Genomic DNA, 27,855 nt, shown 5'->3' on the forward strand with positions numbered 1-27,855 from the left:
ATGCAGGGGAGGGGAGAGTCATTTCTCAAAACCCAGGGGAGGGGTTTGTCATTAGACCATAATCGAGGGGAGGGGGAGTAATTTACTCTAATTTTTACTAGCGCCTCTATCTCTCTCTCTCTTGGAGGGGAGATTTAGCCAAGGTTTCCCTAGGTTGGAGTAATGGCGCAATACGATCTTACTCCACGAATCGCTCCTCTCCTAGATCGCCATCTTGTCTTCCCTCTACTGGAATTCCTTCAAGAGCGTCAGCTATACCACGATGACGAGATCCTCAAAGGAAAGATTGTGCTCCTCAACAACACAAACATGGTCGATTACGCCATGGACATCCATAAGAGCCTCTATCACACTGAGGAAGTACCTCAAGGTTCCTTCTTTATGCAATGTTGCAATGTTCCACGCCTTAAAAGTGTTTATTATTCGTCATTGTTACTTCTGCTGCTGTTTCGCGACTTCTACTTTTTGTTTGTGTAAGAGTTCTAAAATTTGGATTTTGTGTTGGTAGATATGGTTGATAGGCGTGTCGAGGTTGTTGCGAGATTGAAATCTCTGGAAGAGTCTGCTGCGCCATTGATATCGTTTCTTCAGAACCCTAATTTAGTTCAGGAACTCCGGGCGGATAAGCAGTACAATATACAGATGCTTAACGATCGATATCAGGTTTTTTATGGTTTTTTTTTTTTTTTTTTTTTTAATTTCTATCCAACTCTGAGTTTATTTGTTTATTTATTTACTCATGAACAGCCCCGGGGAAACGAATCGATTGTTTGGTTTCATTTTTCTATATTTTGTTGGTTCATGCATTGTAACTGTTTAATTTGCAACGTTGGTAAACATATGTATCCTCACAGTATATTTTAGTACTTTAAAGGAGAATTTAGCAAATATGGTTTTGATCAGCGTGGAATGGTTGAACCTGATTTCTTTCGGACTCTGTAGTTCGGATTATGCTTGTTGAGTTCTGAGTTGAGTTAGTTTTGGAAAAAGAAAAGCAGAATAAAAGGGTGGTTCAATTACAAGATCTATTTTTCAATAGTCTTATACATCTTGGTTTGTGTGAAAAAATAAATAAAACTAAGTGTTTGTATTTTTTTTTATTTGAGGGCGGGGGGGGGGGGGGGTTGGAATATGAAACTGATGCTGGAATGTTTTAGCTTATATGATTCATGTAGAACTTGAGGCTGAATTCTGCAATTTGTGAATATTTTTGTTTGTTACTATACCATACAAGTTTCTGTGGTCTTAAAACAGCTTTACATTTTTCTTGGGGGTAGAGGATGGGAGAGGGAGCTGTAGACGGTCCTTCTTTATGAGATAACTTATCTTATGAAACAGAAAAATCGGGACATGATAACTACTTGTATTAAGAAGGTTGATAAAGATGTCCTAGGCGAATTGAAAGGAATACATCATTCCTTTAGGGAGACTTGGTGGTGGATGATGGTTCAAGCAAGTTTTAAGACATGTTAAAGGGCTAAAGATGTAGAAGATCGACAAAAGGATAAATTTTCAAGAAATGAAGCTAAGAATGTGGGAAAAGCAAGGGCGAAGAAATGTGAAGATCTTTATAACAATCAATCTGAGCATAAAAGAAGAAAGGGTAGAGATCTCTACTATGTTAGATGTATTAAAAGTGAAGATGGGAAAATACTAATAAGGGATGCCGACATTAAGGAGGGATGGAAAAAGTATTTCTACAGCCTACTAAATGAAGACACTTCGAGTAATATTGTCTTGGAAGACTGCATTATGCATCAAAACACCCCATGTCATGGATATATACGAAAAATTAGGGTGTCTGAAGTAAAAGAAGCTTTAAGGAGGATGAAAGTAGGCAAGGCACAAGGCCCAGCTGAGGTACCAATAGAAGAGTGGAAGAGCTTAGGAATCTATGATTTATCTTGGCTAACCAAGCTCTTTAGTAAGATTATGAGTAAAAGCAAAATGCCAAATGAATGGAGGAGAAGCATTGTGGTTTTGATTTATGAAAATAAAAGGTGATAGTAAGAGCTGCAATAACTATAGAGGCATAAAACTAATGAGTCATACTACAAAATTATGGGAGAGGGGTATTGAAACCCACCGGAGACAAGAAACTACTATTACGGAGAACCAATTTCGTTTTATGCCAGGAAGATCCGTGACAAAAGCTATTTGTTTAGGAGACTCATGGAAAGATTTAGATAAGAGGGATCTCCATATGGTCACTCTTAACTTAGAAAAATCTTATGACAGAATCCCCAGAGAGTTAATTTGGCAAGTACTAGAGAAGAGAAGTGTTTCAAGTAAATATGTGTACATAATTAAAGATATGTATGATGGTGTGGTTACTAGTGTAAGAATTGTGGGATCAAGGTAGTGATTCCCAATGACAATTGGATTACATCAAGGATCAGCTTTAAAACCTTGTTTGTTTGCGCTTATCATGAATGATTTAACCAGAGTCATTCAAGATGAGGTTTCTTGGTAGATGCTTTTTACTGATGATATTGTTTTGGTGGATGAGACAATAGTAGGGCTTAACGCCAAGTTGGGGTTATGGAGATCAACCTTGGAATCAAAAGGTTTTAAGATAAGTAGATCGAAGACGGAGTATCTGGTGTGTAACTTTAGTTACACTAGGATGGGTAATGAAGTAGTGAATTTGATGAGAGGGGGATTCCTCAAAGTGATTATTTAAGGTTTCTGGGCTCAATCATAAATAAAGATGGTGATATAGAGGATGATGTTTCACAGAGAATTAAAAGAGGATGGATGAACTGCAGAGGTGCGTCCGGAGTGTTGTGTGATCGACGTATTCTTTTATAACTAAAGAAAATTTATAGGACAATTATACGTTCGACTATGTTGTATGGTGTGGAATGTTGGGCAGTTAAGAAGCATTATGTTGATAAACTCAGTGTAGCGAAGATGAGGATGTTGAGATGGATGAGTGACAAAACAAGGAAGGATATAGTAAGGAACGATCATGTTAGAGCTGATTTGGGAGTAACTCTGATACATGATAAGCTACGAGAAAGTCGTTTGAGGTGGCATGGCCATGTTCAACGGAGGCCTTTAGATGCTCCAATATGGAGGAGTGATTTGATTCAGATTGAAAGAACTAAAAGAGCCATGGACAGACCTAAAATGACCTTAGGAGAAGTGTTGAGGAAAGACATGCATGCTTAGGCCTTGTATCAAGTATGACCTCAAATAGAGCTGATTGGAGGGCAAGGAACCATGTACCCAACCCCATTTAGTTGGGATAAGGCTGAGTTGTAGTTGTTGTTATTGTTGTAGTAGTAGAGGTCCCTTAATTAGAGACTCATTGAGGTAAGTGGCACATCATCTTCTATTATGTCTTGGAAGGGAGCAAACCCGTTCTAGACTTTCAGCGTTGCTTAACGCCCAACAACTTCAATCTTTCTGTCATAGAGTCGAAAGGAGTCATCACTCATCACCGCAACTCATCTTCTCTGTGTAGTGAAGGCCTATTGGATTAAAACAATCGAGATGATATTTCTTTGCTAAAATTTCTTATTTATAAATAGATCCTTTTTGATACCCATATTTACAACTAAATTAAATACATACTTTTACTTTACTCATCCACCCCTCTTCATATTTACAACCAAGGAAATTAAGTCTTTTATATTACACGAGCTCCTTACACCTACTTACATAGAACTGCTTTGCTTGCTAGGCTTTGCCTGGGTGCCAAGGTGCCCTGCTACCGCTTTGTCTTTTACATCTTTCTTCATTTGGGAAGCTCCTCTGAATCCTATTGGTGTTTGACAGCATTGGTCTCATTTGTTTGTGCCATTACTTTTCTTTTGGGGGGTGGGGGTGGGGGGAGGGATCCTCTTGTTTTTGGTATTTCTGACTGTGCTTTTTATGAGCAGGTTGGCCCAGAGCAGATAGAGGCTTTATATCAATATGCCAAATTTCAGTTTGAGTGTGGAAACTACTCTGGTGCTGCCGACTATCTATATCAGTACAGGGCTTTGTCTACAAATGCTGAAAGGTGCTTGAGTGCATTATGGGGAAAGCTAGCTGCAGAGATACTAATGCAAAATTGGGATATTGCTTTGGAGGAGCTTAATCGCTTGAGAGAAATCATTGACTCAAAGGTTTGTATTGGATACTCACTTATTTTCTTACACAACATTTACATTTCTTGTATTACTTATGTTTTTGGATTGTGATTTGTGGTGCAGAATTTTGCATCGCCATTGATTCAGTTGCAAAGTAGAATTTGGCTGATGCATTGGAGCCTGTTCATATTTTTCAACCATGACAGTGGCAGAACGGGGCTTATTGATTTATTTTTTTATGATAGGTCTACCATTTAAACTCAAAACATCTTCTTGACTTGATACATTTTCCTTCCTGAATACTTTTATTATAGAAAATAGTGCCCAATTATCAAATCAGAAGTTTATGGTACTTCTGTTTCATGTGTACGTCTTTCCACCTTTTGCATGCTTTATTTCTCTTTGGTAGAATTAAGAAAATGCTTAATCTTTGGCTTCACTATACTATTGAAGCAGTTCGCTTCACTATGACTTTTTTACCCTGATCAATACCTTTGCTGAGTGGAAGTAGAGGGATACTTCTTGTAAAATCGTCTTCAAAATATTACTTCACCAAATCTCTCCACCTTCCTCTGGCACCCGCTTTGGCCACCTCTCTCCACTCCCCCGTCCCCGTCACTTCCTCCCCCTCCAGCTCTCCCTTTTTTCTCCCTCTTTCACTCCCCTACCCCTCCTTATCTCTCCCTGTGCGCCCCCTACCCACCCCCACCCCTGCTCTACCTTCTCCTTCCCCTCTGCCATGAGCCACCATCACCCCCAATCTCTGCCTCCATCCCCACTTCCCCATCACTGCACCTGTCTGAAGAGGAGCTCCAAAATCTGCAGTGGCAGTATATGGTTCCATTGCGAGAGTGATATAAGGATTCTAATCAGTTGTAGAGGTCTTAGCTTATGATATCGTAGAAGAGATTTCTGTCAAGAGAAATGGGGGAAAAAAAGAAACCATGAAAAGGAATCAGAAAATTAAAAGATTTCCCGGACGTGCAACATGATGATGTTGCCATTGAATCACATTTCAGAAGGGTTACGATGAGTTTGTCTTCTCTGTCAACTTGCAAAGCTTTCAGGTGGCAAGGAAGGGCATGTGTAATCATATAATGTATAGGGGGGGGTTACTTTTGGAGGAAAAAAAAGGAAGGGCAGTTGGTGGGGGAGGGGGTGCTACAGGGAGTGGGGAAGACAGAGAGGCGGGGAAGCTAGTGCAGGAGGGAGTAGAGTGGGTGGAGAGATAGGGGGCACTGCTGGAGTTGCAGGAGAGAGAGTCTTGAAATGGGATTGTGAAGTCTGGTGTGGAAACGGCAATGCAGCTTTGCGTAGTGCAGCTAATTATGGCCTGGTAGCTCCCGTAAGCTCTTCATCTACAGTAGCAGGAATTGCTAGAGAGGCCAGGGCCGACAGAGGTAAAGGGGGCGGAGCAGGAGGTGTGAGAGAGAGAGCCAGAGGGAATGCAGAGTTTTCCCTGCAAGATTCTTTTTAGGGGTGAATTTACAAATTCTACCCCTCTATCTCGCCTCACTAAAATTATTCAAGAGGGTAAATAAAAATATAGTGACATAAACTACTTCACTCTTTGTAGTGACATTTTGAAGGAACCTAAAGAAATATATATTATGGAGCCATTTGGATTTCTCTTTAATTAATCTTAACAATTTTTTTTAATGAGTAATGGTTATCAAAATTGATTTTATGGAAGTTCCATGAATGTGGCTGTCTCAAGTTTACCTGCCTTTTGCCCCTTCGAAACTTTAGGGAAAATTTCTCTCACTACCCTATACTTAGCCTATATTTACCCAAACTCCCTGACTCAAAGTTTCTTTTCTGATTCCTCTAAAAAAGCCAACTTTCACCTCTCTTTCTCCCCTGTTTATTTTAAATCCCTAAATTACCCCTGTTCCTCTCCTCTTCCCTCCCCTTCCACTGTTCCTTCAAGTGACACTCCACTCCCGCAGCCTCTCTCCAGCATCTCCCCCAACCCTCCACCCAACCCCTACCACCACCACCAACTCCCCTCACCTTCCACTTTACCGTAAGTCACCCCCCTCAATCCTGTGGTGAGTTTTGTTGGAAGTGATCAATTTGACTTCAGCTTGCCTGAAATTCTTGTACAGCACCAGGATCGAAACAGACTAACAGAGTCCGTTTACCCCACCATTGGAGGGTGAGGTTTTTATCTTAGAGAAGCTGAAAAGAATTAATGATTTTGATTCTTCTCCATGGAACCGATACCCTATTATCTGGAACTGTTACTGTTGTAAAAAAAAAATTGAGTTTAGGGGTATTTTGGGTATGCTTGTAAGTGTGCTTTGTATTAAGGGTATATTAGTAAGTTGCTCTTTTCCCTTCTATTATAAATAGAACATGGCTGTGCTCTCTTGAGACACAAGTCATTATTCTCCCCAATCCATTTCATCATGGTATCAGAGCAGGACCCAATCTTGGGATTCCCGCCCTAGAACCTTACCCTAAAAGCCTATGCTGCCGCCACTGTGACAAACCTCCACTAGACTTCCGCCACCATCCTTCCTCTTTCTCTTTCTCTTCTGCCTTTCTCCTTCCTCTCTTTTCTCTTCCGCCTCTTTTTTTTCTCTCGCCACCCCTAAACCCCTCGCAACTCTCTCTCTCTCGCGACTTTCTCCACTACTTCTCTTATTTTCTTCCCACCGCTAGAGCTCGAACCTCCTTTCCTCTTTCTTCTACAACCCTCGTCTCTTCTCTAGAGGTCTTCTACATGATCTAACCCTCGGTGGTTCCTTTTTTTCTCACCGAGGGTCCCTTTTTTGTTTGTTTTGCCTCAAATGTATTAAACCTGCAGTTTACCTTTCCGCTGGTGTCCCTTTCCTTGAGATGCTCCTTTGCTTCATCCGCTTCTTTTATCTTACCATGTTGTTGTGAGCATCTGGGATTTCCTCTTGATCAACAATCATGTTTGGTGAAAGTACCACATCCACCAACACTGAAGGTGTGAGTCACACCTCTAATGGCGAGTTCCCATTACTTTCCTTTTAGCTCCATCAAGTTGGATGGTAGCAACTATTTGATGTGGTCATGCTCTTGCTTCCTTTTCATTGCTACTCGTGGTCTTACCGGATACCTTATGGGTGAGGCTTTGAAGCCTACGACTGCTGGTCCTTCGTTACAGAAATGGATTTCCGAAGACTCACTTGTGATATCCTTGATTAATTCTATGCAACCTTCACTTGCTCGTGGCTACCTTCTCTTGGACTCTGTTGGGAAGATTTGGAAAGCAGACTAGGAAACCTACTCATGTTGGAAATGCTGCCGAAATCTATGAGTTGTGCAAGAGAATCCATGGCACCACTCAGAAGGAGATGTCCTTGTCCTAGTATTACTCTGAGTTGTGCAGCATGTGGCAAGAGCTTGATTTTTATGAGATTTTTCAGGAGACATGCTCTACTGATGCTGCCAACTTCAAGACACGAGAAGATATGATCCATGTCTATGATTTTCGGGCAGGCTTGAATGTGGAGTATGATCATATTTGATCTCAAGTTCTCAGTCGGGATCCGTTCCCTTCCCTAGAGCAGTCTTACGCTCTTGTTCAGGGTGAGGAAGGCCGACAGACAACCATGCTTCAATCTGTTTCTCAAGAGAGATTAGTGCTCTACACTGGGTCTGGTTCTCAGTCTAGGGATGCTTCTATTCGCTCTACTGGCCGCCCTTTACCTGATCGGGATGGTCCCACTCATGATCCGGTGAAATGTGAGTATTGTGGGAAGGAACGCCACACAAAGAAATATTGTTGGAAGTTACACGGGCACCCCACCTCCACCGTTACACGTGGACATGGACGTGGACGGGGACATGGATGTGTTGGTTCTGATCCGGCTCATGCTCACCACACTAAGGTGCCTCCACCTGCACCGACCGAGAACCAGTTTTCACAGAATGAAATGCTCATTCTCCGTCGCATGATGTCCAGGCTGGACACCACCTCTTCATCAACTCCATCTCTTGCTGCCTCTGCCGCCTTTGGTTCGACCTATTCTATCTCTAACTTTGTGCATTCAGGTATTCCTTTTGTTGGTCATTGTACTTCTAGTTTTACCTCATCTTGGATAATTGACTCCGGAGCCACAAACCATGTGAATGATTCTTCTAGTAAATTTTCTACCTTTTTTTCCCAGTTTAGGTAAGGAACATGTTCGGGTTGCTGATGGTTCTCTATCATCTGTTTCTGGGAAAGGGACCATTTTCCCGCTTTACCTTTCTACCATTATTATCTGTCCTCCATGTACCAAAATTTTCTACTAATGTTCTTTCTATTTGTAGTATTACTCAGGACTTAAATTGTAAGATCATCTTTTTCCATCTCATTGTGTGTTTCAGGACTTGGTGATGGGGCGAACGATTGGTAGTGGTCTATATCTGCTCGAGCACAATGCTCCTATACCTTCTGTTCTTACTCCACAGTCTCATTAGTTGGATTCATTTGCTTCTGCTTCCGCTTTATCAGACTTACATCGGTACCATCGGTGTTTAGGCCACCCACCTCTTAGGAGTTTATCTATTGTTTTTCCCAGTTTATTTCAAAAGTGTAATGTTTAGGCCACCCACCTCTTAGGAGTTTATCTATTGTTTTTCCCAGTTTATTTCAAAAGTGTAATCCTAATGATTTCTTCTGTGATGCTTGTGTCTTTGCCAAGCAAACTCATGCTATTTACCCTCTTTCAGAGAATATGAGTATTGAATCGTTTTTTTTAATTCACTCTGATATTTAGAGCTCTTCTCGGTGTGCATCTATTTCTGGTTATCGTTATTTTGTGACTTTTATTGACCGTCATTCTCGTGCTACTTGGGTTTATTTGATGCATCATTAGAGTGAACTATTTCATTATTTTCAGCTTTTTCATTGTATGATTAAAACTTAGTTTAATGCTGTTGTTAAGGTCCTCCGTAGTGATAATGGTCGGGAAAATTTACCTTGCTATGGCAGGCATCATTCATCAAACTGGTTGTGTGGATACTCCTACACAAAACGGTATTGCGGAATATAAAAACCTCCACCTTTTGGAGGTCGCATGTGCTCTGATGTTTGAGATGCATGTCCCTAAACACTATTGGGGTTAAGCAGTCCTTACTGCTGCTTACCTAATCAACCGCATGCCTTCTCACGTGCTTGGTTCCCGTTTACCTTTGGATGTTCTCCAGCACCGGTCCTCTTTTACTCTCCCTCCGCGTGTCTTTGGCTGTGTGTGTTTTGCACGCAATCATCGCCTTACGAGAAAAACTTGATCCTCGAGGGCTCCATTGCCTTCTCACGTGCATAGTTCCCGGTTACCTTTGGATGTTTTCCAGCATCAGTCCTCTTTTACTCTCCCTTAGCGTGTCTTTGGCTCTGTGTGTTTTGCACGCAATCATGGCCTTGTGAGAAAAACTTGATCCTCGAGGGCTCTAGTGCATTTTTGTTGGATATTTTGCCACTCATAATGTCTATAAGTGCTACCATCCACCTTCTCATCATATGTTTGTCACTATGGATGTCGTGATTCACGAATCTGCTGCTTATTATTCTCCCTCGGTACTTCTTTAGGGGGAGCCTTCTAGTGACGATGTGCCCCTGATTGTTCCTCTTGACAGCCCCTCATTGTCTCTTCCTGAGCTCGATGTATACCCTTCTGTGCAGGAGGAGCAACTGAATACTGACAATGTACCAAATGCTAAGCCATTGCAGGTGTTTACTCACTGTTGATCTTGGGAAGGTACAACATATATCCATTACTACTGCTCCACCTGGCCAATCGCTTCCCTCAGACCTAGGGCTGCCCATTACCTCATTCGAACCTGGTAATCTTCCCTCTCCTAGTGCTATTAACTCTTTGAATTTGCCTATTGCTGTCCTTAAAGGAAAGAGGAGTTGTACTCAACACCCTATTTCTCATGTTGTGTCTTACGATTCCCTTTCTTCATATCGTGCATTTGTTTCTTCCTTGTCTTCTATTTCTATTCCCCAGTCTTGGCAGGATGCAATGGCAGATTCGGATGGAAAGAAGCTATAATAGAGGAGATGAGGGCCCCTAGAAAAAATGATACTAGGGATTTAGTTTCTCTACCTTCAGGCAAGAGACCTGTGGGCTGCAAATGGGTATACACAGTGAAATAGAGAGCTGATGGAACAGTTAATAGGTATAAAGCCAGGCTGGTTGTGAAAGGGTTCACCCAAACATATGGGATCCACTACCAGGAGACCTTTGCACCTGTTGCAAAACTGAACACCGACCGAGTTATCCTCTCATGTGCTGTTAACATGGGTTGGGAACTACAACAACTTGATGTTAAAAATGCTTTCCTCCATGGCGAACTTCAAGAGGAGATATATATGGAAATTCATCAAGGATTCTCAAGCAAGGAAGCTCAAGGGAAGGTGTGCAAACTGAAGCGTGCATTATATGGGCTGAAACAGTCCCCTAGAGCCTGGTTTGGGCGGTTTCATAAGGCTATGGTCACTGGCTTACTTCAAAATCTTGACGAAATTTCGTCGAAATCTCGAATATTCCGGTCGAGTAGAAACGAAATGGTACTTTGAAATGAAAAATTGCATTCTTTCGGTCAGAGATTTCAGTCTAAAAAATGCACTGTTTGGTCGAAATTTTGGTTATTGCGGTCATTTTGGCATTTTACACCCAGAAATGGCCAAGCAAAACTCATAAAAAAATTACAATATTTCTGCGAAATTTTGACGAAATTTTGGTATCTCGAAAATTTCTGTCTGGCCAAAATGGCCTCCCGAAATGAAATTTAATACTATGGTCACAACTAGATATACTCAAAGTAATGCTGATCACACCTTGTGCATTAAGCGGTCTGATGATCACATTACGGTTCTTATCGTCTATGTTAATGACATAGTTCTTGTCGGAAGTGACTTAGTTGAAATAGCAAAATTGAAATCCTATTTGGTACAAGAGTTTGAGATCAATGATTCGGGGCAATTGTGATAATTCCTAGGAATTGAAGTTGCTCGTTCTTCTAAGGGAATCTTCCTCTCAAATGAAGTATACCTTGGATCTTTTATCTAAGACTAGGATGCTTGGTGTCCGCCCTATTGATACTCCTCTTGAGGCTAACACACATCTGAAGAGCAAAGATGGAGAGCCGGTGGACAAAGGAGGCTATCAGCAACTTGTAGGACAATTGATATACCTATCTCATACTAGACCAGACATTACTCACGCTGTGAGTCTGGTTAGTCAGTATATGCATGACCCACACTCTACTCATTTAGATGTTGTTTATATCGTATTCTGAGATACTTGAGGTAATGTAGGATAGGAATGAAGGTTCAACCAGTCCCAAAACAGGATCTGAAATCAGGGAAAAGGTTCAACTCGATGGGGTTAAGACTGGGTTGGTTTAGTCGATTAATGGGTAAGTCTAAGGTTAGGGTTACGGTGAGGGAATAGGTCTGGTCAGTAGAGGTTAAAGGGACTAAAAAAACAAATCTACAGTAGGGCAATTGTCTCTGCCGATTTGGTCTGCAGGCTGGGAAAATAGGGTTTAATGGCTTCTTAGGGAGATTTCTTGTGGAAGGTGATCTGCAGGTCAGATGGGGCTAATAGAGGAGGCTGTAGGATGGGGAAGAAGTGCTCAAAAGATGGGAAAAAGATGATGGTGGGATTGAGCAGGAGAAGGGGGAATGAAATTAGAAAGTTAAGCAAATAGGCTCAAACCAGTCACAGCAGCAAGAGAACAGCTGCAGTGGTTCTCGGTTGGGGTGGGGATGTCTTCTAATGGCTGGATTGCTTGAAAAAAGAATGAGAACAAGGACTGAAGAGTAACCTCTTGGGCTTCCCACCGCAAGGAGTCAGCTTGGATCACACACCAGCTCTATCACCAAGGATCGAGCACCATAAAAATAGCTTCATTGAAGCCACATGCAAGCAGCAGTATTTGGAGAATAGAAATCGTGGCCTGTATGGCCTCTTGATTGTATTTATTGACTGTCATAAAGAGAGAAAAGGCAAGGGAACAAAATTAGAAACTTACAATTTTGATCCTTGACTTAGATTACAAAATTTCAAAACAAAATCAGCTTCTAAACTGATGTGACTACTAATTCTAGTCACCTACTAATTATGAAAATAGAAACTGTTAGAAGGATCTTGTGGAGGGTAAAATGGGAATGTCCCATTCTTGAGAATAGCGTCAGCCATATGGCGCGGGGCTTGTCTCGTCTCTTTTTGGTTTTCTGTTTTACCCGTCAAGGTCTGTTTATATTAATGATAATATCTGGCCTCTCACATTATTGAGAGTCCAGCTTTCCTATTTTCCTTTCTTTCTTTCCCTTCCCCTATTTCTTTGTTATTTACATAGTATCAGAGCATTTCTGATCCATAAGGGCCCGCTTCCACTTCTTTTCTCAGTCCCTTTCTTATTTCTGTAACTGAAAGAAGAAGGTGGGCTCGATTCCATAAGGGTTTGAAGACACTTTAGGAGTCTGCTCTACTGTAGGGGTAGTCTACCCCATTTATGATGTCTTGAAGGTGTTTGAAGGATTGCGGCAATGGTTTAGAAGCTTTGATTCATCTCTGAATCAGGTTTGGTGTTTTTTTGCAATGCTTTTAAGTTGAATGAAAAGCATTTCTGGACTGTTTTTGGTATTTTTCCATTGCTGTAATCCATCTTTGGCATGGATATCGATTCTTGAATCAATTGTTTGGACGTTGTTCTTTTCCTGTTGAGCTACTATTATGATATCGGACTGTTTTTAGTGAGCTGCTGAGGTACTCTATTGCTGTGTGGGGGCTTTTATGTATGGATTACTAAGTTATTGTTTAGCTACTGTTTGAAGCCTATTGTGGAGAAATTGGTTTGCTGTTTGCATGCTACTGTTTGAAGCCGATTGTGGTTTGGGCTGTCTTATTTGCTGCCTAAGGGCCTGCTACACTTGATCTGTGTTGGTTGGGTGCTATTATTCTTGGTTGGTATTCCTCTTTGGTGGTCATTATGGGAGAGACATCGAAGGATACCAAGGTTGTGCCCGAGGATGCCTCATCTCCAAATTTTCTGACCTCTAAGAAGCTAGAAGGGAGTCAAAAGTTTCAGCAATGGCACTAGATTGTGACCTTGGTTCTCACAGGAAGGGGTGAGAAACATCACTTGACTGGCAAGAAACTTGCTACCATGAATGATGATGCTTGGGAGGTTGCCGATGCTCGTATCTTGGGTCAGATGTTAAACTCCATGGATAGTAATATTGTAGACCTTGTGACCCATATTGACACTGTTAAGGATCTATGGGATTATCTGGCTGTTTTATATTTTGGATACAACAACCTCTCTAGGATTTATGAACTCTCCCAAGAGTTTTATCGGGTTGATAGGAAGGTCGACCCTTTACCCAACACTTTGCTGATTTCAAGAGGATGTATGAGGAGTTGAATGCTCTGCTGCCCATTACCTCTAATGTTACTCAGATGCAGCAACAACGTGAGCAACTTGCGGTTATGAGCTTCTTGGGCAGTTTGGGCCTTGACCATGACTCCGTACGGTCTCAGATTCTTGGAGGTGTTACAGTTCCTTCTCTTGCAAACACTTTTTCTCGAGTTCTTCGTGTGTCTCGTGGCACTACTCGAGTCTCTTCTGGTGATAGTACTGCTCTTGTAAGTAGTGCCTGTAGTAGGGGTCATCAGCCTACCAAGTTCCCCCTAGCTGCACCTTTTGCTAGTACTCCTGACTTATCTGAGAGATCTGGTCCTCCAAGGACTTGCCACCATTGTGGTAAATTTGGTCATATTCAGCATTATTGTTGGAAGCTACATGGCAAACCTCCACAGTCCAAAGTAGCTAACACTGTCAGTATTGATTCTGTAGCCCCACTTGTACTTGTTGAGGAATGCAGTGTGACTTTGACTATGACAGAGGAGGAATATGCTCGCTACAGCCAGGGCTAGGCTGCTCAAGACATTTCTTCCACTGCTACTTATGTCTAGAAAGGTAATGCCACTCTGTGTCTCTCCTCTTCTAGGCGTTGGATTATTGATTCAGGGGCCTCAGACCATATGTCTGGCACTTCTAGTACAGTCAGAGGCACAGGTACTGTTTGACCCACTTCTTCCTTGTCCCTATCTTCTGTCTTGTATTTACCTAAATTTCCTTTTAATCTCGTCTGTTAGCCAACTTACCAATGCCTATAACTGTTCCATAACATTTTTTCCTGATTCTTGTGTCTTTCATGATTTGAGGCTGAAGAGGATGATTGGTAGAGGCAGGGTCTCAGGGGGGCTCTATCTTCTTGAGGAAGCATCTTCCATTGCTCGTTCGGGCATCGCTACCCCTCATCAGCTTCATTATCGCCATGGTTATCCGTTTTTACAGAGTTTGCAAAAACTGTTTCCTAGTTTGCGTTCCCTTTCAGTTTTAGATTGTGAATCGTGTAAGTTTGGGAAACTCCACCGTGTGAGTTATTCCCCTCGTGTCAACAAAAAGGCTTTACATCCCTTCTCTTTGGTTCACTCAGATGTATGGGGTCCTTGTCGTGTGTCTTCCAAGTTGGGTTTTACATATTTTGTTACTTTTGTTGATGACTACTCTCGTTTGACTTGGTTGTACTTAATGAAAAGTTGTTCTGAATTGTTCTCTATCTTTTCTTCATTTATTGCTTAAATCAAGAATCAATTTGGCTCTTATATTAAGGTGTTGCGTAGTGATAATGCACGGGAGTATTTTTTTGCCCCTTTTACTGATTTGATGACCACTCGTGGGGTCATTCATCAGTCTTCCTGTTCTGACACCCCCAACAAAATGGTGTGGTTGAACGGAAGAACCGTCACTTGATGGAAGTGACTCTGTCCCTTCTCTTTGAAATGAAGGTAGACAAGACTTTTTGGGCTGATGCAGTGTTAACTACTTGTTATCTTATCAATCGGATGCCCTTCTCTATCCTAGGTTGGGGCATTCCTCATGCTTTGCTCTTTCCATCTGAATCTTTATTCCCCTTGCCCCCTCGTGTCTTTGGGTGTGTCTGCTTTATTCGTGACCATACTCTCGGGTTGTTGAAGTTAGACCCCAAAGCTCTTAAATGCATTTTTGTGAGCTATTCTCGTGTTTAGAAGGGGTATCTCTGTTATTCTCCTGTTCTTCACAAGTATTTTATTACTGCTGATGTTTCCTTCTTTGAGATTCAATCATATGTGCATGAGCCTGTTGAGGATCCTTTGGTGGATGAGGATCTTCCTCTTTGTGTTATTCAGCCTCCTGTGCAACCTCGTGTTCGGCCTCCAATCATTCATGTTTATCACCATGAACCTCGTCTACGAGAAGAAGTTGCTTACCCCGTTGATGCTCCGCTTGCTGTCACGTCTTTACCGTATGTGGATCCTACCCCTGATCCTCCTTTTTCTGATTTGGATCAGCCCATTGCTCATCGGAAAGGTACCCGTCAGTGTGTCACACCCAATTTCTTTTTATGTTTCTTATTCTGGTTTATCCTCTAGCTTTCAAACCTGTCTTTCCCTTGTTGCATCTCACCCAATTCCTAAGAGCATTGTAGAGGCATTATCTGTTCCTGGCTAGAGGACAACTATGGAGGAAGAGTTACAGGCTTTGGTACATAACCACACTTGGGACCTTGTTCCCCTGCCCCCTGGGAAGTCTGCCATTGGTTGTCGGTGGGTCTATGTGGTCAAGGTTAATGCTGATGGGTCACTTGCTCACCTGAAAGCTTGGTTAGTGGCTAAGGGCTATGCACAGGTGTATGGTGTCGATTACTTGGATACGTTTTCTCCAGTTGCCAAGCTCTCTTCTGTTCGTGTTTTGGTCTCTCTTGCCGCCTCTTATTGGTGGCCCTTGCATCAGCTTGATGTAAAAAATGCTTTCCTCCATGGCGATCTTTATGAGGAGGTGTATATGGAGCAACCTCGAGGGTTTGTTGCTCAGGGGGAGTGTGGGTTAGTTTGCAGATTGAAGAAATCTTTGTATGGCTGAAACAGTCCCCACGGGCCTGGTTTGGCTGATTTACAGAAGTAGTTCTTGAGTTTGGTTTGTCACGATGCAATAGTAACTACTCTATCTTTTATCGTTGAACCGGTGCTCAAAGAATATTTCTGATTGTGTATGTTGATGACATTGTGATTACTGGTGATGACTTTACAGGAATTGATAGTTTGAAAGCTCATCTTCAATAGAGATTTCAAACTAAAGATTTGGGAAAGTTGAATTATTTCTTAGGGGTCGAAGTGGCTCAATTCAGGAAGGGTATATCTCTCTTACAACGAAAGTATACTCTTGACTTGCTTATGGAGACTGGGATGCTAGGGTGCAAACCCCTTGATAGCCCAGTGGATCCCAATATCAAGCTTGTTGCAGATGAGGGAGATGCCCTTGATGATCCAAAAAGATACAGAAGGTTGGTTGGAAAGCTGAATTACTTGACATTCGTATTTTGAGGTATCTCAAGAAGGCTCCTGGACAAGGATTAGTATACACTGATCATGGCCATACACGAGTTGAGGGATCTTCTGATGCAGATTGGGCTGGATCGCCGATGGATCGGAGGTCAACTACGGTCTATTGTATACTTGTTGGAGGGAACCTTGTTTCATGGAAGAGTAAGAAACAGTGTAGTGGCTAGATCAAGTGCAGAATCCGAGTACCGAGCCATGTTCCATGCTACTTGCGAGCTGGTTTGGTTGAAGATGTTGTTGATTGAGCTTGGGTTTGAGAGCTCTACACCAATGCAATTGTGGTGTGACAACCAAGCAACAATACATATTGCCTCAAACCCCGTATTCCATGAGAGAACTAAATATATTGAGGTGGATTGTCATTTTGTAAGAGAAAACTCCAACAGGGCGTAATCTCTACAAAGTATGTCGAGACTGGAGAACAATTTGCTGATATGCTTACTAAGTCTCTAGTAAGTGGGAGGGTTAATTATATATGTAACAAGCTGGGCATGATTGATATATATGCTCCAGCTTGAGGGGGAATGCTAGAAGTATCTTGTGGAGGGTAAAATGGGAATGTCCCATTCTCGAGAATAGCGTCAGTCATATGGCGCTGGACTTGTCTCCTCTCTTTTTGGTTTCCTATTTTACCCCTGTAGAGGTCTCTTTATATTAATGATAATAGTTGGCCTCTCTCACATTATTGAGAGTCCAACTTTCCCATTTTCCTTTCTTCTTCTCATCTCTTCTCTTCTCTTTTTTTCTTTCCCTTCCCCTATTTCTCTGTTCTTTACAGAAACTAACTACTAACATGAAAATAGAAGGCAAGCAAATTCAACTAGACTTCTAATTTTAGTCCAAAGACTACAACCCAATAGAACAACACTGTTCACGGGAACAGTGTCATACTAGCAGTAGCCTACTCAATTGTGGCTGTGCAGCAGTCCTATTATTCTTCTTCTTCCTTGAATACATCCTTAGTTCTGCATCATGAAGTTAGCTCTAGGAAAAGGGGTTCTTTTTTTTTCTCTCCAGTCACATGCGTATAGAATCCTTCATGGATTTTGATTGCACAGGCTCCCCAGATGATCGAAGATCCACATCTTGCTATTGTTCCTTTATAGGAGGAAACCTTGAGACTTGGCGCAGTAAGAAACAAGCTGGGATTGCTAGTTCCAGCCATAGTTCGAGAACTCGTTTCGTTTCGGTATTTCGGGCTGACCGAAATATCCGAAATATTCGAAATTTCGGATATTTCGGTCGAAATATTGTATTTTTCTGGTATGTTTCGATTGGTCATTTTGGTGGGTTTTAGGCGAAGTTAAGGCCTGAAACTTCATGGAAACCCTATTTTAGGCTATATAAACACATTTAAATGTTCAAATTGCAAAAATAGTCACCCAAAATGGTGTTTTGGATGTGCACCATTGATTGGCAACGTACGGTCGAACCTTAATGTATAACTTAGTTAATTACACATTTACACATACACATTGTACATTAAACAAGTAAATTGACTTGGAACTAAGTTGGAAACATAATGACTCATAAGTTAAGTCATAAATCATAATATTAAGTACATAAGACATCAAGTCAATAACAAGTTAACAAATAACAACTTAAGAGTTAAGATTTAAGAAGATGATATCAAACATTCCAAATCACAATATGTCAATCACCTTAAAAAACCAAGCAATTCGACCGAGACTGACGAAACATGTTCATTTATATAAAGCAATTTCTTGAGAAACTCGAAATCTCGCAAAATTTTGAAAAAATCTCGAGATATCTTGAAATTTTGAGAATTTCGATCGAATTTTTGTATTTTTTTGATTCGAGGTGGCATTTCGTTTCGAGGAGGTCGAAATATCCGAAATTTCCGAAATCTCGATCGATATTTCGCGAGATTTTGAACTATGGTTCCAGCATAGAGGTAGAGTTCCGTGCCAATTCTCCCATGACACTGTACTGTGATAGCAAGTCTGCTATTAGTATTGCCCACAATCCTGTTCAATCCTGTTCAACATGACGGGACGAAGTATGTGGAGATAATCCGTTCCTTCATTAAGGAGAAGCTTGATCATGAAGTTATATGTATTCCATTTGTTCATTAGGCTGATGTTTTTACTAAAGGGCTTAGTAGGAAGGTTTTTCATTCTATTTTGTGCAAGTTGGACTTGTGTGACATCTATGCACCAACTTGAGGGGGAGTGTTGTAATTTGGGTTTAAGGGTATTTTGGGTATACTTGTAATTTTCTCTTTTTCCCTTCTATCATAAATAGAACATGGCTGTGCTCTCTTGAGACACAAGTCATTATTCTCCCCAATCCATTTCATCAATTACCTACCAGATCCAATTCGTTTTTGTCTCTCGACATGCCAATCAAACTAATTTCACTTTTTATGGTCTGAATTGTAAGAGATGAGAGAGATTGAAAAGTGGTTCTCTATCTATAGCACCATGTATGTACCATATCTTGGTATTCTAATCTATCTGACTTACTAGCAAAGGTTCCAAAACCAAACTCGGTTCCGGTGCTGTTTCTTCCTGTTAGATTTTAGATTGTTGAGAACTCATTGCACCCTTTTGGTTTTTTTTTTCTCTCATGCCAAATCTGCCAAGGAACCGTGAGAGTCATCACCTACTCCATAAACCAATGGGAACAGAGAGACTATCTCCCTCTATGATACGGTGTGGTGCATCTGTCCATGCAAAGATTAAAAACAATAGAAAATTATAAATCCCCTTCCTCTGTGCCCTCTTGTGCTATCGTTTTCCACGCAAAGGATATACGTTCAACGATGAAAATAATCAATCTTTAAATCCTTTCCAGATGCCGCCTTGGTTCAAGACAAATGGTGAAACTCGTTTTGACATCTCCATCTGATTCCTTTATTCCATAAGCCACCATTGTTGCTTTTGCAATCGGTGGAGGGGAAGGCGGGGGTGAAGGGCGGTGGTGGGGCAGAGGGTAGGGCATGGGGGAGATGTCAGAGATAGGCTGCTGCGTGAATGGGGTGGTGTGAGATGCCAAAAAGGGAGTGGGATGCCATAGAAGGAAAGGGAAGGGGTGCAAGGGTAATTGAGTTATTTATAATTAACAGGGAAGAAAGAGATGCTTTTATATATTTTTTGTCGTGACCTTTATTTATAGCCATTTTTCATTGGTTTTTGTATTTACCTATGTGTGTGTGTGTGTGTGTATATATATATATATATATATATATATATATATATGGGAAGCAGTTTTCTGTTCGGGAGTGTGGCCTACGCCAGCACTCCAATGTGGCTCTCTCTCTCCTCAAAACAAGGGGACACAGGTGTCTTTTCATATGGGGAGGAGGGAGATAGACTCATGAGTGTGCTGGTGTAGGCCACACTCTCAGACCATCATCTATATATGAAATTTTGAAATCATATATAGATGATGGTCTGTACCATTTATCCACAAATTTGGGCCCCAAGAGTAGATCCACATGGCACCAAATTCGAAGGCGTGCAGTATTGGATTCCTGGGAGAGGGTTCTCTGAGCAAGCGGCATAGGGGACCGCACCAATGAGGGGGGAGAGAGAGAGAGAGAGAGAGAGAGAGGGAGGGAGGGAGAGAGAGAGAGAGAGCTACCATTGTAAATAACAAACTATGCTTATGATATGGTAAGATACAAAGTCAAACATGTATTACTGGATACAATTTTTATTTCAATTTTCCATTTTTACATGTTACTGAAAAAAGATGAAATAAATCTGTTTGCAGGTATATAAATGCCATCCAAACTAATGCACCACATCTTTTACGTTACTTGGCAACTGCATTCATTGTTAACAAAAGGAGAAGGCCTCAACTGAAAGAATTTATCAGAATCATCCAGCAGGAACAGTACTCTTACAAGGATCCAATCACCGAGTTTCTAGAATGTTTGTATGTTAATTATGATTTTGATGGTGCTCAAAAGAAGTTGCGAGAGTGTGAAGATGTAAGTTTTCAGCCTCAACTTCTCTTTACATCCATATAACTTAATATGCTGCACTTTCTTTTCTATGTTTAGCTTTTCTATGCTCGTGTTAATTCACAACTCTAGTTTTTGTTAAATTTGTCTTTGGTAGGATTTCTAACACCTTCAAGTATCTAGGAGTTGTGTTGTGCTATGTTCTGTTTTTGAAAATAACTTAGTGATTGCTTAGTGATGGAGGGCCAAAGAGAAAGGGAAAACTTCTGGGATGGAACTCAGAGTTTTTGGAGGAAAGTGAGTTACGCATTCACAACTCTGGCAGCAGCAACCAACAAAACAATTCATTCTCTATTCAAATATGTCCTTCGGTTACAAACATTGCTCATATTTAAAGTTGTAAAACTAAGACTCCTAACTAGACTTAAACTGAAACAAAACTCTAAATCAAACTCTAAATAATGGAATAGAACCAAAAGATTACACAATAACAAAGGGCATACCCAGTGCACGAGGGTCCCGCCGAAAAATTACGCAATATCTTTCCGAAATAAATAAAACTTCCTAAATATCCTACTGAACCAAAACTAAATTGGGCCCTGGTTCATCTTCATCTGGGCTCGCCAACGGGCTTGGCCCAGTCCAAGGAAGTTCTCCTGTATCAATTCACCCAGTTTTGAAAAAAAAAATCATCCTCGAGTTTTGTAGAAGGGCAAGAATAAAAGTACTCAAACAGGGGCTATCGGCTCCTTGTCTGCAACACAAAGAAAATCCAAAGTAAAAAGCTTTGGGGTTGAATACATGGTTGGAAAATCGTGGGGAAGAACGAAATCATGATGGGGAATGACTTTTGCTCCATTGGCCTCCGATGGTATTTTTCCACGATCTTCTTGTCTTTTGTTTCCATTAATGGCTGTTCTTGTTGAGGCTGCATCACCAGTGTTGCCTTTTTTGGCTTTGAGCAAACTTCATCAACTAATCCTTGAACAAAGAATGTCTAACATGTGTGAAAAAGCTATAGGGTGCACACATTTTTGTCAGGATCGATGGCTCCTTATTGGGAAGAATTAAACACTTCACAATAAGCACCATCACAATACTAGAAATGGAAAATCCGACGAAGACATCATCATCCTCAGACTCAATGATAATCTGGTTGGTTTTTGATATCATCTCAAAACTCTAAATCAAACTCTAAAGCTAACAATGAAATAGAACTATAACCTAATTAAGAGATTACATAATATCTTTCCCAAATAATCAAACTTCCGAAATATCCTACTTGACCAAAACTGAATTGGCACCTGGTTCATCTCCATCTGGGCAACTCAATGGGCTTGGGTTGGTCCAAGGAAGTGCACCTGCATCATTCGGGCCAAGGATAGCATCCAAAATAAGGGGGAAAAATTCCTACATTTAAATCTGTAGCTTATTTATGGAAGACAAATAAGTAGATCTCTTGTTCCATCTTGTAGACTCTCAGAATATGTTTGGACATGGATTCCAAGATTTGGTGTTTTCCCTCCATGAATTGGGGCTCATGTGATTTGTAACAGGTGCCATTGGTGGCGGAAATGGTTCTCAATGGATAGGTCTCGGGATTGGATTGGCGGATCTAGACCTGATCAGGACCAGGATAAGCCAGCGCCAATCCAGTTAATGGCTGATGCCACCAATATTCCCTCAAAAGATTGGCCAATATTTGGCATGATCAGCCCGATTGGATTAGGATCGTGTGGTCTCCATTCGGGTCTCTGATACTGAGATTTAAATCCTTGAACGCAATCCGTCATTCTATATTGCTATGGGGTAAGAGTACCGTTATTGCTTTAATTGCTCAAGATCCTTTCTGTTTCACTGCCCTCTGGGCAGCAATGATAAATCTGCTGTTGTAGTTGTCGAAGTGAAAGTGGCTGCATTTTTACGACGATCATTGTGGCTTGCGTCTTGGCTTGGACAATAGAGTCCTTGTAGGTTTGTGTATTCTAAGATACTGCACCTAGAGCTTCATTGGAATTTGAAGCTAATATGTTACTGATGCATGTTAAATCCAGTGTTTGTGGATGTCTGAACTTGGTAATTGGATGAACAAGGTTACGTGTTGCAATTGCATTATAGCTTTATGGTAAAAAATGTTTTCCATTGAATTTTCAGTATCTGGAGATTATCATCCTCATCCTCTATTTCTAGATTGAGAATGTCAAGAGATTTGTAATTTTACGTATGTTTGGATTGAAGCTACACTGAAGGAGATATTTAATGATCTTCGTATACCATTCTCACAGCACCTTATGTTTATTTTGGTTGCCTGGTACACAATTTCTTTTGGATGATTCATCCACATGTAAAATCTATTTATTTTATTATGCATGCTGAACTCACAAATTGAATTCAATTTGCAGGTAATTCTGAATGACCCTTTTCTTGGAAAACGAGTTGAAGAAGGAAATTTTTCTACTGTACCATTGAGGGATGAGTTCCTTGAAAATGCACGCCTCTTTATATTTGAGACCTATTGCCGAATACATCAGTGCGTTGATATGAGGTGTGTATGTTGCTCCTGAGCAATATGCAATTAACTATGTTAGATTCTCCTGCATTTACTATATTGTGTTCTCTGCTTGTTTAGTTCCTTCTCTCTGCTTCTACCAAGCCTTGAACCTTTGGCCCCAATGTTAGCTACATGCACAACAAACCATTGAGGTTACAAAGAGGTTGTAATGTGGGACAGAAATCGAGAAGAGGATTGAAGGAGGTAGGAGAAGAAACCAGAGGGGGAGGGGAGAAATCACGTAGAAGAAAGGGGAAGAAGGGAGAAAGGGTGCACACGCACAAATTCACTTTTCTTGATTCATTCTTGCATTCCATTAATTCAAATCTCTCCTGTATTACATGCTTATAAAGAAGAAAACTTCCTTACATGAAAATAGAAACCCAACTAAAAATGGAAAACTAAATATCCTAGGAAATATATCAAATCTAAAATTAGCCAAAAGAGATAATATGTGATCCACTCAATCTCCTAAAATAAGATAAAATAAAATAAAAGATATTATCTTGCTAAATAAAATAAATTCCTAAAATACCACTAAATCTAAAAGACCCAAATCTGGTCCGGTTCATCTTGGTCCGAGTTCACAAACAGGTTCGGGTCAATCCATTGAAATTGTCCTGCATCAACTCTCCCGATGTTGAGAAAAACTTGTCCATGAGTTTTAAAAAAGGAGTGGATCAACACCACTCGATCAACATTCATGATCAACAGCTTGGATGGGGTGAACGTATGGATGTAATCGTAAAGACAAGGATGACACTCCTCAAAGTACTTCAAGGGGATGGCGAATTCTATGTGCCCAACCTTAACATCGTCGGACGTATTCATAGGGCCGTTCTAGACCTCCATAGTTTCAATCTCAAGCTCCTTAGGATGCTCTTGGCTGGTCACGATCATCATAGTTGTTAAAGGGCCAAGTCCCTTAGTCTCGACCTCATTATCCACTAATGCAACCATATTGCTTTCGATGTCTTCCACATGAGTGTCGGTGACAGGAACTTCATGGGTTGGATCTTCCTTGAAGACAGAAATTATTGAAACTTCTTCATTCTCAATCAGCGTTGCTTCAACGTCAGGTTCTTCGGGGACTGTCCTATTAGCAGGTGGGGCAGCCATTTGCATTTCATGGATGACTGGAAGGGTTTTCAAGACCTCTCCAATCTGTTGAAACAAACGATCCAACCGTTCAAGTCTTGAGAGCTCTTAATTCTATGTTGATTTGTTCATGAAATCCCATGACCATTCAGTATTGCAGTTCACTTGTAACTCACTTAGGCATGAAAATTGGATGTTCAGTGCACAACAATCATCATAAATATTACGGCCTTGAAGAATATTCCTTGCTGAAACGGCACTCGAGTGATTGATACTGGATAAGGGCTTGAGAACTATCAGACTTATGAAATGTTGTCATGATCTTTTCCACAAATCCATTAGGAGAAAATACCTGATGCAGTGCTTCCACTGTTACAGGATATAATAGGTGATGGATTGTAACCAAGAGAATTTGGTTGCATTGTATCTGAGTCCTACTATTGGTCAATTCCCGTAAATATGGTGAAGCGTAGAACATTGATGCCAATTTAATGCAGACTCGGGTTGGAATAACCTTTATTGGGTTGCTTAAGGGCCCACCCAAGAAAAGAAAACACTTAAACTCAAAGTTGATGGCAAAACAGTAAATAAGTGAAGTCTCACAAGAGCAATGGCAGAATGGTAATTAATGGAAGCTTTTAATGGATGAGTGGCAGAACTGTAATTTAATGGAATCAACTATTACAGAGGAAACAAGTGGATGGATTTCACATGTTAAAGGAGGGGCAAATTTGGAAATTCCAAAAGACTACGGAAAAAACAGCACAAAACTCAGAAACAAGGGTTGAAAAAGTAAATAGGGAACTATGTCCTTACTTGCAAATAAGAAAAATAGCTGCCTTCAACCTTCGATCAAAAAAAGGAAACCCAGAATTTCAAACGGAAAAACCAGCGAGGTTCCAAGAAGAGAACTCCTTCATTAGGAATCCAATCAGCTCAAGATTTCAGGCAAAGGGCGGTGACTCGATTCTCCACTGATTACAAGTCGTAGCATCACCAAGCATCAACACAAAGACCAACTCCAAAACTGGATATGGCGGTAAAAGGGGAACCTGATCTGCAACTGGTTTACCTGCTCGCAACAGAGATGGGTTTGGGGAAAGAAATTTCAGGATTCCGATCGCCCATGAAAGACCTATCTTTGATCAAGATATGAGACCAAACTGAGTTCTGCCGATGGAGTTCTGACAAACCCTTTGTTAATCAACTCTTCTGCTAAAACAGAACCTGAGATTGGGAAGATGATAATAAGAAGCAGAAAATAAGAGGAGAAGAAGAAGAAATCAGAAGAGGGAAAAGAGATCACAAGCAAAGGAAGAAGATGGGATCCTTCGGCTCTGATACCAGATAATGCGGGACAGAAATCGAGAAGAGGATTGAAAGAGGTAGGAGAAGAAACCAGAGGGGGAGGGGAGAAATCAAGCAGAAGAAAGGGGGGGTTGTGTGCACACGCACAAATTCACTTTTCTTGATTCATTCTTGCATTCCATTAATTCAAATCTCTCCTGTATTACATGCTTATAAAGAAGAAAACTTCCTTACATGAAAATAGAAACCTAACTAAAAATGAAAAACTAAATATCCTAGGAAATATCTAAAATTACCCAAAAGAGATAATACGTGATCCACCCAATCTCCTAAAATAAGATAAAATAAAATAAAAGATATTATCTTGCTAAGTAAAATAAATTCCTAAAATACTACTAAATCTAAAAGACACAAATCTGGTCCGGTTCATCTTGGTCTGGGTTCACAAACAGGTTTGGGTCAATCCATTGAAATTGTCCTGCATCAGGTTGATAGTGAAGGAACAAACCATTTAGTTCCTTCTCTCTGCTTGTTTAGTTTGTCACACACATACACACTTTTTGTCTTTAATTTTTTGACTGTACTTGGTTGAAAATTTTTCACAATTTTCCAATGTTTTTACTTTTCTTGAAATCAATTAACCCTTTCAACATATCTTCTAGAGAATGCATCCAAAAGGTATGAGTAAAAGATTTCCCATAACATATTCATCTGCTGTAGTACTGCTATTTTTTGGTTGAACGGATTTGTCTGTGAGGTATCTTTTGTTTCGGTATGGTGTTTTTTGCTTCTAACTGTTAATGTACTACCCAAAAAAAAAAGGTTTCTGTTTAAATGGTTTTGCAGCTATATTGGCAGGATATGTTGGGTTTGAAAGTGTTTTTGTTTGTTAAGAGGGCAAATTTTTTCTGTTTTGGTTCTTTAGCATCTGGAGTCGGTTTCTCTATGATTCTTTTCTTTGTTTTATCTTGGAGCTCGTACCCTCTTCAAATGTCTTTCTCTCCCCCTATTAACAGCATCAAGCTAAATGCTAGTGATAGCTCTTTGGGCAATATGGGTCCAGCTTTCTTTTTTGTTTGTGGTGGGAAGGGGTGTTCAGGAACCATGAGGGGGTTGTTTTGCTGGTTATCTCAGGAAGTATTGGCATCAGTGACCAAGACTACCTACCATCACAGCAGGAATTAAAATAATAGATAGGAACTTGGAAATATATTTGTGAAAGGGTTGGGTAGACATTCAAAGTGAAGGAGACTCGGGGTATGTAATTGGATGTATTTGGGTCCATGAAGGTGGGCCTTGGCATTATGGGCAGCTTACTAGAAAAGCCAAGGCTCTTTGTGCTCATGAAAACTTTTTTTCTTCATCGAGGATGTGCTCAGCTAATTTGTTGGCTGATGAGTTAGCTAGAGGTGGTGTCTCAAGGCAAGGATTGTATTTAATGGTTGCCTTTTTTGGCCTTTATGGTGGTGGTTGTATCATAACTTCTTTAAACTTATCTATTATTTATCAAAGAAATGTATTAGTGAAAAAAACATGTGCATATTTTTCTTTTTAATTTAACAAGGTTCTGCTAAACGTTGGGTCATACCACAAGAGTGATTACTGCTTTTTTGTTGTGTTGTCATATGTTCGATCAGTGCCAGGCTTTCGTACTCACCTGCCTTGATTTTGTTCAATGGACATGGGTGCCATGTTTTCAACATCTCAATGAATTGCTAATATTTTCTATGCTTGAAAGATGCCCAAAACCTGATTGTTTCTGATGTTTTCTTGCAGAATGCTTGCTGAAAAGTTGAATATGAATTATGATGAGGCTGAGATATGGATTGTTAATCTTGTTCGGAATGCAAAGCTTGATGCTAAGATCGATACCAAGTCAGGGACTGTTGTAATGGAGCCCAATGATCTCGACGTGTAAGTATAAATTGGCTGCCGCAACAGCAATTTAGTAAGACAATGCGTTTAGTTCAATGGTTGTTTCCTTAATACTCAATTTGTTTGTCCTTCTCAACAGTTATGAGCAGATCATAGAGAATATGAAAGCGCTAGCAGGACGGACTTACAAATTGGCACATCAGGTTCTTGAAGCTGGACAGCCGCAGGCTGCACGATAGGGGGTCCAGGTGCCAATTTTTTGGGTACTACCATTGCCAGATTCAAGTGAATCTGGTACTAGATCAAATTTGATCTTGAAAGATTTTGGTTATTTAAGGAGTAGGATCTGAGAAAGAACTGGTTGAAATTTTTTGGAATCACACCAGGAAGAAACGAAGAAGGTGGCGATCATAAATTTTTGCAGGCTGATTATATCTTACATTGTTCTTGAAGGAACTGATTTTGTTTTTGGTATTGTCTATTTTGTTTTGTGGATTTGGAATTTATGTAATGTATGCTACAGAGACCATGCCAGAAATGTACTAATAGTGGTTAGCTTGTCGAGTGATCAAAACTCCTTGAAATGGTTTT

The 27,855-nt window shown here is 40.7% G+C and overlaps 1 protein-coding gene across 2 annotated transcripts; it reads left to right on the top strand.

Moving 5' to 3' along the window:
• Positions 1-98: 98 nt before the first annotated feature.
• On the top strand, positions 99-27,855 carry LOC122642795 (eukaryotic translation initiation factor 3 subunit E-like). Of its 2 annotated transcripts, none has more exons than XM_043836390.1 (8): positions 99-370; positions 509-663; positions 3,888-4,133; positions 4,200-4,324; positions 20,240-20,459; positions 22,835-22,977; positions 27,166-27,303; positions 27,404-27,855. In XM_043836390.1, exons 1-8 carry the CDS (start codon positions 163-165, stop codon positions 27,501-27,503), a joined length of 1,335 nt encoding a protein of 444 aa, XP_043692325.1. In that variant the 5' UTR covers positions 99-162; the 3' UTR covers positions 27,504-27,855. The 2 variants fall into 2 exon arrangements, with proteins under 2 accessions (XP_043692325.1, XP_043692326.1); XM_043836391.1 differs by having other exon boundaries at positions 3,888-4,115; positions 4,203-4,324.

The sequence above is a fragment of the Telopea speciosissima genome, chromosome 10, assembly GCF_018873765.1.
Source record: "Telopea speciosissima isolate NSW1024214 ecotype Mountain lineage chromosome 10, Tspe_v1, whole genome shotgun sequence".
NCBI classification, from domain to species: Eukaryota; Viridiplantae; Streptophyta; class Magnoliopsida; order Proteales; family Proteaceae; genus Telopea; species Telopea speciosissima.

What these genes read in the sequence shown, in the direction of transcription:
- LOC122642795 (XM_043836390.1), top strand. Translation starts at nt 163, where the DNA reads ATGGCGCAATACGATCTTACTCCACGAATCGCTCCTCTCCTAGATCGC. An exon ending in TGCTTAACGATCGATATCAG is followed by an intron (nt 664 to 3,887) that starts GTTTTTTATGGT and finishes TTTTATGAGCAG; the next exon opens with GTTGGCCCAGAGCAGATAGA. An exon ending in CATCAGTGCGTTGATATGAG is followed by an intron (nt 22,978 to 27,165) that starts GTGTGTATGTTG and finishes GTTTTCTTGCAG; the next exon opens with AATGCTTGCTGAAAAGTTGA.